This window comes from Alexandromys fortis, unplaced genomic scaffold (assembly GCF_014885135.2).
Source record: "Alexandromys fortis isolate MF-2015 unplaced genomic scaffold, M_Fortis_MF-2015_v1.1 scaffold_53, whole genome shotgun sequence".
Classification (NCBI taxonomy): domain Eukaryota; kingdom Metazoa; phylum Chordata; class Mammalia; order Rodentia; family Cricetidae; genus Alexandromys; species Alexandromys fortis.
In genome coordinates, this window is record NW_026067939.1 from 2272421 (window position 1) to 2285769 (window position 13349).

Here is a 13349-nt window from a genome sequence, read left to right on the forward strand (position 1 = left end):
AGGGCTGCCCTATCCAAAGGCCAAGGCAGCTTCTTTATTCAACCAATGAAACCAACACAAATACAGAACAACCTCCTACACCAGAGCATAGCGACTACGCATTGACTCAGTTTCCCTACCAGCAGATTGCAGGTGTTCTCTATTCTGTCAGGATGATCTGGGAGGTCAGGAAGAGCACGTGAGAAGCGTTTGAGAAGAAAAAAAATAACAGAAGTGTAAAAGATTATAATGACCGGAGATTTCAACAGGATTCTCCTTTCACCCAGCAATACTTGAGGAGGCACACACAAAAAGCTGTTTATCATACTGCTGATTTCAAAGGAGTCACTTTTAGCATAGATGCCGAGAATTGAACACTCCCTAGGAGAAGGACCTTAACAGTCTTGTCCTTTATTTTAAGCTTTAAATTCTGTGGCTGAAAAGAGGTTTGTTCTAAGTGCTCTTGCAGTCCATCGGATTCACTTTTTCTTAAAGGCTGCTGAATTTGAATGTTCATATCAGCTCTTCTTACCTGTCATAAAGACTGGGTAGCTTCGTCAGGGTATAAAGAGATGGATGTCAAACACCTGGCTCCTCTCTCACAGGCATTTTAGTTATATGTCCTCTTTGAGGATGTCTAGTTGCTGATTCAACAAATTAAACTTACCTGACAAAACTGCATTTCAGAAATTAAAATTAAATTATAATAATTAAATTATAATTATATAAAAATAATTTCTTGCCTACTTCCTCCATTCCCACTCTACCTCCCCACCACACAGCCCATGCTCACACATGCATAGACCACTGGAGGCAGGAAGAGAACCAGAGAACTCAGAGTTTTGCTTCTTCTCCCTGGTCTAATACTGTACATAAGAGGATGCTCAGGTCTGGCCTGCACACTTGGAAGGTATCTTGGGGAAGCACACAATAGCCATTATTTTTGACTAATAGCACCTCCATTTGCTTCTTTTTTTTGTTTCCATTTTTTTCACTTTTCTTCTTTATGTGCATTTTTCTCTTCCAAGTGTTACTGTCATGGTCAGCATTGTCTGAGTTTTATAAATTAAAGCCTCTCCATTTTCACAGATGAATTGAAATCAAAAGAACTTAGAATTTTCATTACATCACTATTACATTTTAAAAACATTTGCCTCATTAATTTATCTTTTTCATTGGTATTTGGGGTATTTCATCACTGACCACAAGTATCAGACACTGAATATGTCTCTGCTATCACTACCCTACTTAAGATGTAACAATTGATATAATTATAGTACTTCAAGTTCTGATCATGACCTGGGGCACAATGCCCTGGTCTTTCGAATTTGTATAATTCTCCAGAGTGGACTAAGGACACACTGTCCTAAAGATTTTTTTCCAGGATTTGCAGGGGACAAGTACTACACTCTAGTGATCAGTAAACCCCACCACCAAAATTCTAATTGTATGGGTGTGATCCATGATCATAGTGGCCACCTACGTTTTAGGAGCTATAACTCACAGTAGACATGTTAATATGTAAAACTCTCTCTGCTGGAGAGTTACAAACATTAGTCAAAATGTAATCTTAAATGTCTTAAAGTAATAAAAGATGGCACTTATTTTTACAAAAGCAATAAGCCTAAGCCAGCAATATTGTATGATGTCCATCTTTCTATGTCTGTGTCTTCCAGTCATGTCTGAAGTATGCCATTTGAAGCATTCACTTAGTGTATCTGCCTTTTTTTCTCAGCATAACATTTCATCTTTGAATTATGACTTTTTCTACTTTACTATTAGGACTTTTGGTTAGTTCAGAGCCAAATAATTTATAATGATTCTTTATAATTACACATAAAATGCACAGCTATTACCACAACTCAGAATTTGCAATTAAGAAACTCACACTAGAGCCACTGAGACTAGGCTCTAAATTCATAACCCATTTTGGTAAAATCTTTAATAACTGTAAACTCTTTACTTATTAGTTTTATTGCTATATTTGCTATGAAATTGTTGAGAATATATTTTTCTGCTCACACAATAGTGCTTCTTCAGAATTGTCTGAACATATCATCCATTCTGAATTTTTCACCAGCTCCAGAGAACTTTACTTCAACCTGAATCATGGCACCTGTGCATGTACCCTATGCAAATCATGGTAACCCTGTGCAAATACATTCTAAACGCGTCGCTTTTCCTCATCTCCAACTTTGTTTATACAGACGTCTTTTTCTGTTAGTCACAGATATAAAATCAACTTGTTCCGTGTAGCTCTGATTTCTGCATTTTAATCTAACATCCTGGGTTTACAAATACTTGCCTTGCTTGTGAGTCATTACAAATTGTGTAGTAAGCAAGAGGCATTTAATTAAAACAAAGAAGACAGGTTCTTGTAATCATCAACTTGCAGGAAACATTAAAATATTCATGATTCAGCTCTGTTGGAACTAGGGAGGATTGATATGTGAGCCCCATCCTGCCTAAAGTGCTTTCCTGTCCTAAAATAACAGTGGTAACAAACTAACAGAAAGACAGGTGGAAGCTATTCTTCACCATTTCCGGGCTCCTTGTTTGCCTAAAAACAGTTGTAAAGTCCAGCACCCTTTTATGTAAAGTTTTAGTCATGTTATCAAAAGGATAACAGAAGTTTTCAGATGGTCGCTGCATATTCGTCTCCGCCCGTTATTGTTAAGAAACTAAACTAGCGCTTATACCTGACATTCACAATAGTTCCTGACTAAGTTGTAAGTCATAAGTCACAATAGTTATGACCAAGGTGTTGACTTTGTACTGCTCACCTGGCACAGGAGAGACTAGACTGCCTCTGACAGAAAATGAATTATTGTGCTATTTTGATTTGCAACTAGAAGGAGAATAATTGTCACACTGGCCATTGCCCTGAGGCAAAATAACTAGTAACGCCTTAGCACAATACTCCATGATTGTCTTAAGTGCGTGTGGATATGCTAACATGAAGAGGTCATCTGAAGTCAATGGACATATATGTTAGCTTATTATTATTCCGTTTTCCTTACATGCTTACCACATGATGATTGACAGGCATCTTCTGTCGTGTCTAAGCAGGAAGAGATGAAGGCAATAGCTCCTGTCTTTCAGCCCTCAAATTATCATGTGACCAGTGTTTTATTTTGTTCGTTTTTTTAATTTTTTTATATACTCTTATGTAACAATAATTTATGAATTATCCTCACTTCCTAAACTAGCCTTTTATATTTAGGATCCATGTTTTATAAACTCTAGATTCTGTGCAGAGCCTTGGTATGGACTGACAGACAACTCTATTTAAAGAATTATCTGGATTTTACTTTATTATTATAAGAAAATACATCTTTCATCAATATTGCTACATTTATCAAATAAATGCTTTTAAAGATTTATTTTATTTTTAATCATGTGTGTGTATGTGCATGTGTGTGTGTGTGTGTGTGTGTGTGTGTGGTATGTACACACTGGTGAAAGTATCCTTAAAGACCAGAAACATCAAATCTCCTGGAACTAGAGTACAGGCACCCACAAGCTGCCTGATGTGGTTGCTGACAGATGAACTCTGGTCCTCTGAAAAAGCCATTCCTACTCTTAACTGCTGCACCATCTCTCCCAGTATTTCATTTTTAAAACAAAATTTAAGGAGCAATAATTTGAAGTTCATTATTTCAAGCTAAGATATCTGGACGGCCAAAGAGTCTCATTATGAACTAATTGAAATTTTTAGAGCTACTTGAATCTGAAGTTTTGCTAGCCTTTGTTTCATTCGTTCTCAACTGTTCCAGAATTGTTGGAACAATTTAGTATCAAAGCATAAAGCTATGCCCATTTCACTGTAATTTTAGCCTCCTACAGTTTCTGAATGGATGTAGTAGATTTTGTACCATCGGATGCCTCCAAAAAAAATCCATGCAAATGAAATAACAGATTGTAGACCTGGATATATGTTGACTTTTTAATAAATAGAAATATTTTCCAATGAGTCTTCATTCTAGTATGCTAATGTCAATTCGTTGATCGTATTTCACACAGAAAGTTGACATTTATTTCTATGGTAAGCAGATTGGATGTGTTATAAAGGCTCTTCTGTAACAAGTTCTTATGTTTCCCATAGGTGGATAAGTGGAGCGGCTGTAGTCAATGCGTTCTACTCTTCGGGCAGAAATCAGATAGGTAAAGTATAGCCCTAAATAAGTCTTAGTCCACATACATTTGCTATATGGCCAACTTTTAATACCCCTTTAAGTAAAGGTGATATTGAGTTATTGCTTCACTTCTTGAAGTATCCATAGATTTGTGTACCCCTTTTCATTCTATTAGGAAAAATAAAATTAGTTCAAATCACAGCAGGTATTTTCTTCTATAATATCCAATCTATAACGTAAATGAATTGTTTTATTCCTATGTGTTCTTTGAAAGATCCTTTTAAAAGTTTTACTGACTCTTGGAGGTTAGAAGAGCCAACTCCTTTAGACCTGGTTCTCTTGGTAATTCAGTAAGCAGTCTGGCTTTAGTGGAGATTCTTCTATTCTTTTCTTCATGCCAAAGCGTCCAAGGAATTCAGAAGGCAGAAAAAAACTCAGTGCCCTAGACAGCTTCAACTGTCAAATTGACAGAGACTAGAGTGATCCGAGAGGAAAGCCTCCCTCAAATTTAGCCTGGAGATATGTCTGTGGGGAGTTTGTCTTGATTGTTAACTGATGTAGGTGGGGCCAGTGGAATGCAAACAGTACCATCCCCAGGCAGGTGAGCCAGGGCTTTATGAGAAGCAAGCTGAGCATGAGCCTGCATGAGCAAGCCGTCAAGCAGAATTCCTCCTGACTTCACTCAGTGATAGATGATAATTAGGAAGCATAGGTTGGATAAATCCATTCTCACTGTTAGCTGCTTTTACAGGACACAAGAACCACTGGATTAGACTCTAACATATAACTTATGCCACCCAGTGACTTTTGCTCAGAACAAGAAAAAAAATGACTTCTGTTGCACTAATAGTAATAACATAAACTATGGTGAAAAATCAACACATGTGTGCAAAATATGATGAATAAATTAATAACTTCTCAAGGCAAAGATGTTTTTTCTCTCTTCCCAGGTATACCTGGGCACATTTGAAATCTATCTTTCTTCTCATATAAATAGCACCATTTTTTCTAAGAGTTTTTGCTATGTTGACAGACACCACCCAGACACTGGCGGAAGTGCGCTAAAGTCATAGAGCAGGTTCTACACAGGGATTCAATCTAGGCCTTTCTATTGGAATGTGGCCAGAATTAAGGGATGATAATCTCAGTCTCATTTCAAACCATTCTTTTTTATATCTCTAAGTCTGTTTTAAGCCTCACCTTTTTGAGATCTGTTACTGATTTGAAATAGAAATTGATAAAAAGCCTTGCAAGATACTTATTATTACTTTAAAAACAAATTTTAAAGCCTGCCTTTTTATTTTGAGGTTTAAGTACCCCTTCCTGTATGCTTTTAAGCCTAAGAGGAGATATATTAAGAGGTTATCTACATTTTCTGTAAGCATTTTTATGACTTCTATCTTTGAAGCAAAACTTTATCTGTAATTTATTTTGATACATGTTATAAAATGGAATACATAAGAAATCTAGAAAAGGCTATCTTTATATAACTTGCAGATAACAACAAAGATGTGCTAAGCAAAAATCAATCAATTGGCTCAAAGTCTAGCCTAATGTTTTCTGAAGAGAGAAAAGATCACTTTCAACCAGACAAGACTTATTTAGTGATCAACTCTCCAGCACCTGTATGATCAGCCATGGTTCAAGGCATCTCTAAAACCAATCAACACCTTTCTTCAGAATGCCTTTAACTCTAGAAGTTCTTCACTTGTGAATCTTGAGAGATGATAGATAGATGACAGAGAGATAGATAGATAGATAGATAGATAGATAGATAGATAGATAGATGATAGATAGATGATAGATCGGTAGGTAGATAGATAGATAGATAGATAGATAGATAGATAGATAGATAGATAGACAGACAGACAGATGGACAGATGGACGGGCAGACAGATTTTCTGGAGATTGAACCGCAGGCCTATAAGCATGATAAACATACACTCTGACACTGAGCAGCATCCCCAACCCCCTCCAAATCCTCTTTTTAATATTCATAGTTCTGTCAGTATAAAATTCGTTAGAGTGCGAGCTAACTCTACATTGAAACCCTATTAGCAGAATTGCTTTTCACAGTGAAGTGAAGCAGCTAGACATTTTTTTTTTTTTAATCTCAGGGCAGAAACAACATAGCTTCATTTCAGCAACATGTAGGAAAGACCCTAGACACTCCCAGATCTGGTACTGATGCATTCTCAGATTTTACCTGAATGCAAACTTAAGCTGTGTTTGAGATAACTTAAAATTGAGTTGCTTGAAATCTAGATAATACCGGGGGGGGGGGGGATTAGTGTGGGAGGTAAGAGTGCAGACAGAAACGAAAAAAACTAATGATTTGTGTGTGCGTGCGTGTGTATGTCTGTGGTCCAGTGACTAGTTTAATTGGCTAGCTTGCTGGCAGTCATGAAGTGATCTGTTGGTGGCTAACAACACTGTCATCAGTGAGATTTTTGGAGAAGATCCTTCTAAAAAAAATTGAGCTGACCAAGTTAAGGGAGTTCATAATCTGCCAGGTTAAACTTGAAGACGAGTATTAATATGAGCCATGAAAATCACATCACTTTTTTGAAGAATGGCATCCAGGGCTGTAATTAAGTCAACTGCATCTCTGTGGTTAATGTTTAGCCTTGATAGCACGTTTCATAAGAGCATTTTATATAATGGGTGGATATTAATCAAAGTACTTAGTGTGGGAGATAATGCTCAGTTTAAGTTAATAAAGTACTGCGTATAATTTTTATAACTTTCAGCTAAAACTAATCTCTTGGCACTGTTTAGCTCAGGCAGATATCTGCATGTGAGCAATGACTTTCACCAAGTCTCCCAGGACAAAGGTCAATTTTTATTATTTTGTCATCTGAAAATGAGACAATGGCAACTTTCCAACCTATTGAAAGACCTGAAGAACAGTATTGCTTAGAGTGTTGTGAAGCCACCTCTGTAAATACCTAATATTTATCCCCGAAGCTCATGAAAGGTTAGGTCATATTTACCCTAGAAGGAAAATATTTGCTACTCTGTGTTAATTGAATGTTAAATTTCTCTTCTTTTTTAATTACTGAAGGTCAGGGTCTTTCACTTCTATCTTGATGCCCTGTATAGGAATGGCCCAGAGTTTTGCTTGTAATATGAGCTAACATGACATACAATTCTTTATCGATTCCAGAATATCATGCTGCAGTTACCTAGTGTGTACTAGAATTTTAAAATATGAAAGGTAAAATTAATGAATCATAAGACTATATATATCTTCATTCACTTCATTCATTTCTAAGGTCAAGGGATAACTTCCTCTAGACAACATTGGCCTAAAATAATAGTTCCTTTGCATTGCATAGAGGCAATATATACCAAGAAAAAAAAATAATTGAAACACATTAGTGTATTTAGTAGGTGCATTTATTGTCAGAAGTTAAAGCAAAGAACTAGACCAGGAGAAGCAGGAAAATAGGCTGTCATGCAGGGTCAGGAGGAGGATGCTGTTTGGCCACAGAACCACCTTCCAAAGTTTCTTAGCAGGAGAGGAATAGTGACCATTATTGCACTTTAATCTGGCTACAGACTAGAATAAGAGGGCAGATGATATTAGGAGAAACAGCAAGTGAGGCAGAAAGTGAGAATATCTCTTAGGAAATTGTCACTCTCCACACAAGGAATAGGCATGAGGGAAGATACACTGTCAAACTCTCCAGAAGAGACAACAGGACATGCTAGAGCAGGGCAGCACCTGATGTTTGCCCACAGGTGCGGGGCCAACTTTGTAAAGAAAATAAGGCAGCTGAGACCAATAGAAGAGGTTCGCTGATGGGGGCTGCACTCTGTTGACACTATCGTTTCTGCTAAGTGCCATTAGAAAAAAATAACAGGCAAGAAACTGATACCTAGGAGAAATAAAGTGTTGCTGTTTGGTATACTCATGTGTCTTTGAGACATAAAAATGGGGAAAGTTTTCAACTCAATACAGATGTTACGACAGCCATAAAAGGTATTATTTATCGACCAAATTTTTTTAAATAAAATAATCTTATTCTTGGAGATTTTCATGCCTGCTAAACTTTTTATAAACAACTTAGTCTATTGAAAATACATATCCCTTTGTTTATAACTGATGATTTATTTGGTCAATAAATTTTTCTGGGTGCTAATTATATTCCAAGAACTGTCTGGCTATGGGGTCTAGAGACAAAAAGCAAAATGGACCAAAGAGTACATAAGTAAACATGTATGAACACATAAATCTCTGATCATACAGGGCTGAGATTTGAGGTGCCAGGATGGGAATGAAAAAAATCAGATAAAGAAGAGCTCCAGCTATAAACAAGGAAACAGAATTTAGAGGTGTCATAGGAACCCTGATAAAAATAAAATATTATTAAGTGGTGGAGGGACCCTTATGACTGTGTGCCAGTTTATTTTAGCTAGAATTGTGGACAGATACAATTTCAGAGATAGCACTGAAAAGAAATATGTGTTATTGAGTAGCTCTTCTTTCCAAATATTTACTCAAGGGAAAGATCTTCCTGAGTATAACTTATACATTTTCCTTGCCCCAAACTCCTTACAGAAAAAAAAAATCTTGAAGATTGGTAGGTGAATTGTGATAAATAAATCATAGGTTGAGCACAGCGCTGGCTCAGTCACTTTGCCACCATCAATAATAAATGATTGTGTTGGCATCTGTCACACAAGACTTTTATTATCTATTATCCTAAGTGAAATGAACATGGTAGAAACAGGTTAGTAATTATGACGCCGTCATTGACAATGCCAAGGATAATCTTCCACTATCTTCTCTCCTTCAGTCTTCCCTGCTGGCATTTTGCAACCCCCGTTCTTTAGTGCCCGGCAGCCCAACTCACTGAACTATGGGGCCATTGGCATGGTCATCGGACACGAGATCACACATGGCTTTGATGACAATGGTAAAGTATAGGTAACATTTTCCTTTGGCTGAAATACATCTTGCTAAGTTGAAGAGCTGTCATATGTCAGCACAGAACCCCATGTGTTTATCAGTGTGTTGCTGACCTATGTCTCACCACAGAGTCAGTGTTCTGGTTAAAGTGTTTCCTAAGAAACTCAAAATATTAGTGGGCAGTGAAAAAAATGTGCTTTATACTGTGAGAGATGGAAGCAAAAATTCACACTGAGAAAGTGCCACAGTGTTGTGCACCAGAAATGATGCTCAGTCCGATTATATGTGTCTTAGGCTCACAGAGAGCAGGGTCCTATCCAAGCCCCTGTGGTTGGCAAGCTGCTTGCAGCCAGGAACTTTTTTTCTTTTCATCTTTTTGTTTAATACATAATTTAGAACCTTGTAAACAGCAGGCACTTAAATGTTGATATGCGTCCCTAAACAACCAAAAAGATTTACAGTTTTAATTAATTCAATCAAGATTAAAGACAGAAGATATGTAAAAAGGCCATAACAAAAATTGTAACAAGTTTTAGTTCACAAAATACTAACTGGACAGAATTCTAGACAAGAAAAATAGCACCTTAAAAAGAAACACGCGAGACGTCTGTTAACTCAATTAGTCAGTGCTACAGTCTTAACCAACACTGACTGATAATATTTCCATTTTCCAAATAGAAGCATACAGAGGCATATAACATGTTTGTGTAATGTTATAGAACCTGGAATTGGTAGAATCAGCATATAAGTTCAAATTTTGTTTCATTGCCATTTTCTTATTCACTGTATCCTAAATATTTAAAACATGATAAAATTAAATGTCAAAACAGAGTATATAAATGCATTCGGAGATACAAAAAGGAAAAGATCGATGTTGTTTAAATCTAGCAAGAAAATTCTGGGAGAGAAAAGGCGTGCTTCTCTTTGTGCTTTAAATAGAGGAAAACAAGGAGTTAGTTTGCCTAAAGGGTCTGGAAACATGAGATAAGAGCCAGAATAAAGGTGTTGGGCTTTTAAAGTCTCAAAATATCAAATTAAATAGTCCTGGTTTAGATGGAAAGCATCAAGGACAGCCAGGTGTGTTTTCAGAAGTGCTTATCTGGTGGCCTCATCTGCAGTAGCCACAAGCCAACTAGATGAAATACCTATCAATTCCAAGACACAATGGCAGACAAAGTTCAAGCTTTCCCAAAGAAAGCAGAAGTTGGGGGAGTTAGAAGTTTCTCTCATTGTCTGCCCCATTCCATGGACACTCACAGAGCAGTATTTTCATCCTTTCCACCCAAACTAGAGATCTCAAGATGGAAGGGTTGTATCCATGCCAATATCCTCGCTATGATTTTATTGTTTTTCAAAATGGCTCTGAGGAACTGGAACAGCGAGCGGGAGGTCTCTCAATGGTGTTTCTTATAGCTGCATTAGAACCTACTTCAAGAATTTCGACTATGAAACAATCTTATTCTTATTTTTATTGTAACAAATTTCCTTTTTACCGAATGAATATATTACAGGAAGAAATTTTAACAAAGATGGAGACCTCGTGGACTGGTGGACTCAGCAGTCTGCAAATAATTTTAAAGACCAATCCCAGTGCATGGTGCACCAGTATGGCAACTTCACGTGGGACCTAGCAGGTGGACAGCATGTATGTCATTAGCATCCTCCAGAAAAGCTCCAAATGTGCGATCCCAAGTGAAATGTCGATGCTGTCTCTAAAAATCCTAACAGAGAATCTTTCTTTAAACAGCTCAATGGAATTAATACACTGGGAGAGAACATTGCTGATAATGGAGGTATTGGCCAAGCATACAGAGTGAGTAGTCATACTTTCTTCCCACGTCAGCGATGGGAGTGTTCATGTATCATATTCACCCATTTCTTTGAAGTCTTGTAGAAGAGGCTATATAAACAAGAAGTGGAGTGGGAAATGGGAAGCACGTGAAGAGTAAGAGGCTTGTGTATATGCTCGTCACAGGGGTCTGTGGGTTGACATGGTATGAGGAAGTCAGGGTGGAAAAGGAAGCACCCAGTGATACCCCCAAAGGACTCGAGAAGATGCGCGAGCTTCTAGAAGACATAGAAATAATCCCTGAAGTAAATTTCTTAGTAAATATGTCCATATAAATGATTGTTTGGGGGTCATTCATCAGTATAAGGGAGGCCAGCATCTTCTCAGCATGTGAGGCAGCCTGTGGAGGAGGTATCAGCATAAACTGAGGACATAACATTAAGCCTTAGTCTGCTCACTGAGAAACAGTTAGGGACCCGATTGTGATATGGCTCTAGTATATGGCCATGGGGTTGGCCCAACTATTATCCTTCAAGAATTATTAATGTCGGAATATTCATTAGACTCACTTATTCCACTTATTCTTGTAAGCAACAAGTAGTTTATTTACTTCTTTTTGAGGATTTCACTTATGAGTACATATTTATGTCATTTTCACACATTTCTCTCTCCTCAACCTCTCCTGTGTCCCTCCCCCAGACTCATAACCTCCTCTCCTTTACTATTATCCACACATCCATGCAAAAGCTATGGAATCCTTTAAGTGCTGCTTGCATGCACATGGATTTAGGGTTGGCCATTTGGGACTGGATAACTCATCAGGGGACTCATCCTGCCATTGACTGCCTGTAGCTCTTCATCTGAGGTGGGGTGGGGGGGCTTATGAAATATTTTCCATCCACATTGGCATGTCTGCTGGCAGTGCCATTACACAGGTCTTGTTTAAAGAACCCTACCATGTAGATTTTTTAGATACAGCTTCCCTGTGATGTCTAGAAGGCATTACATTACAGAAAGTGTCCAGGTCCTCCAAGGCCCATACAGTCCTCCCACCTAAGTACTTTCCAAGACTTTGCTTTCTTTGCAGTACCGTTTGAGGTGCTAGGGATGCAGCAAAACAGCTTCTGTAAAAGATTTCAGTAACTGAGGATGTGAGTAAGAATTAAAAGATGATCCAATGAATGCCAGGAGGGAAGAAAAAATAGGGAATTCCACAAAAGGGTGGAGGGAGGATGCTTTTAGAAGGGACTAGGAGGAATGTATATGAATTTGAGTGTACCTCTTGACCCGGAAGCAGCCCACACGTGAGAGAATAAGCTGCCTACTTGCGATGACACAAGGATAAGGTGTCCATGAGAGAGAACCAGGTTTTCACAGATGGGTTGGGTAGACTGTTTAAGGACTGAATAGGATTATTTGGTCATCACTGCAATGTTGAGGGTCAAAGGGGAAGAGAGCGGTAGTGATTGTCAGAAAAGTAGAAGCATCACTACAAAACAGAGACACAACTGATGGGGTCTACAGTGTGCCCAAAACAAAGCATCATTTCAGTATGAGGCCTGAAAAGTGAAGTCGGGTAAATGTCCCAGCTTATCATTGGGGGATGGTACATTGCTACTACCTTGAATGCTGGGTAATTGATATTTATGTTTCTCACTAGATGGCAAATAGTGTGCATTTTACCTTTTTGGGTGCTGGACAATTTTTAATTTCCTATAAATATTCTTGAGAATTTATATTTCCTATAAATATATCATAGGATATAGTTAGATACATTAGAAATGGTTTCCTCCTTTTTGGACATGTTTGAACAATGTTAGTTGAGACTGGGATAATGCTTAGTTTAGAGGTAACCGATTCCCCTACTGAAGCCAAGTTCCGCCCTGTGGATCTTAAGTGTCCCCATCCTTATCCTGCTGGGCCCAGGCACTGCTATCTGTAATCCTTGGGGATGATCTCCAGATTAAATGAAACTGATCTCCAGATTAACATGAAGCTGACTATTCAAGGGCACCCTCCCATGATCTTGGAATCTTCTTTCAGGATTTCCCTTTCTTAGTATCCTGGCCAGCATAATCCAAAGCACTCAGTTTATTTTCAACACAGAATCCCCCAGACTTAACATTGATGTTCCCCCTCCCTTGACTATGGCATACACGCTTGCGGAGAAATAGTCTAAACCTGTTATAGAACTTGCCTTCATTATTAACCATCTTTCTGGACAGTCCTCCTTTGTAAGGCGGGATGTTAAAGACTGGATTTTCAGTGTTGTGCAAGCCATTGTCTCATATGTTTTGCCCATCGCTCTGTTGATTCAGCAGCAGCCCCTGTCACTCTGTGTTGACGGGAAGTAGTTGGTGTTAGTAATTAGCACATTTCGATGAGTCTGCTGTACACTCACCCACACCAGCCTGATAATTATAGTAATAAAGAAAAGCACAATTGCACAAATACTGATGACACCCTTTGAGTTCTTTGCATGTGATGATTTGCCCCTCTGTTAGATCATGGACTCCCTAAGTGGGAAGGG

At 38.1% G+C, this 13349-nt stretch overlaps 1 protein-coding gene across 4 annotated transcripts in view; it reads left to right on the forward strand.

Annotated features, from left to right (window-relative positions):
* The window catches only part of Mme (membrane metalloendopeptidase), an 82927-nt gene that overhangs the window by 57673 nt on the left and 11905 nt on the right, over positions 1–13349 (forward strand). For all 4 annotated transcript variants that reach the window (XM_050147419.1, XM_050147417.1, XM_050147418.1 and 1 more), the window contains exons 17-20: positions 4085–4143; positions 8918–9037; positions 10542–10675; positions 10778–10843. In XM_050147419.1, coding sequence (XP_050003376.1) covers positions 4085–4143; positions 8918–9037; positions 10542–10675; positions 10778–10843 — 379 coding nt within the window. The remainder of the gene's footprint in view (positions 1–4084; positions 4144–8917; positions 9038–10541; positions 10676–10777; positions 10844–13349) is intronic.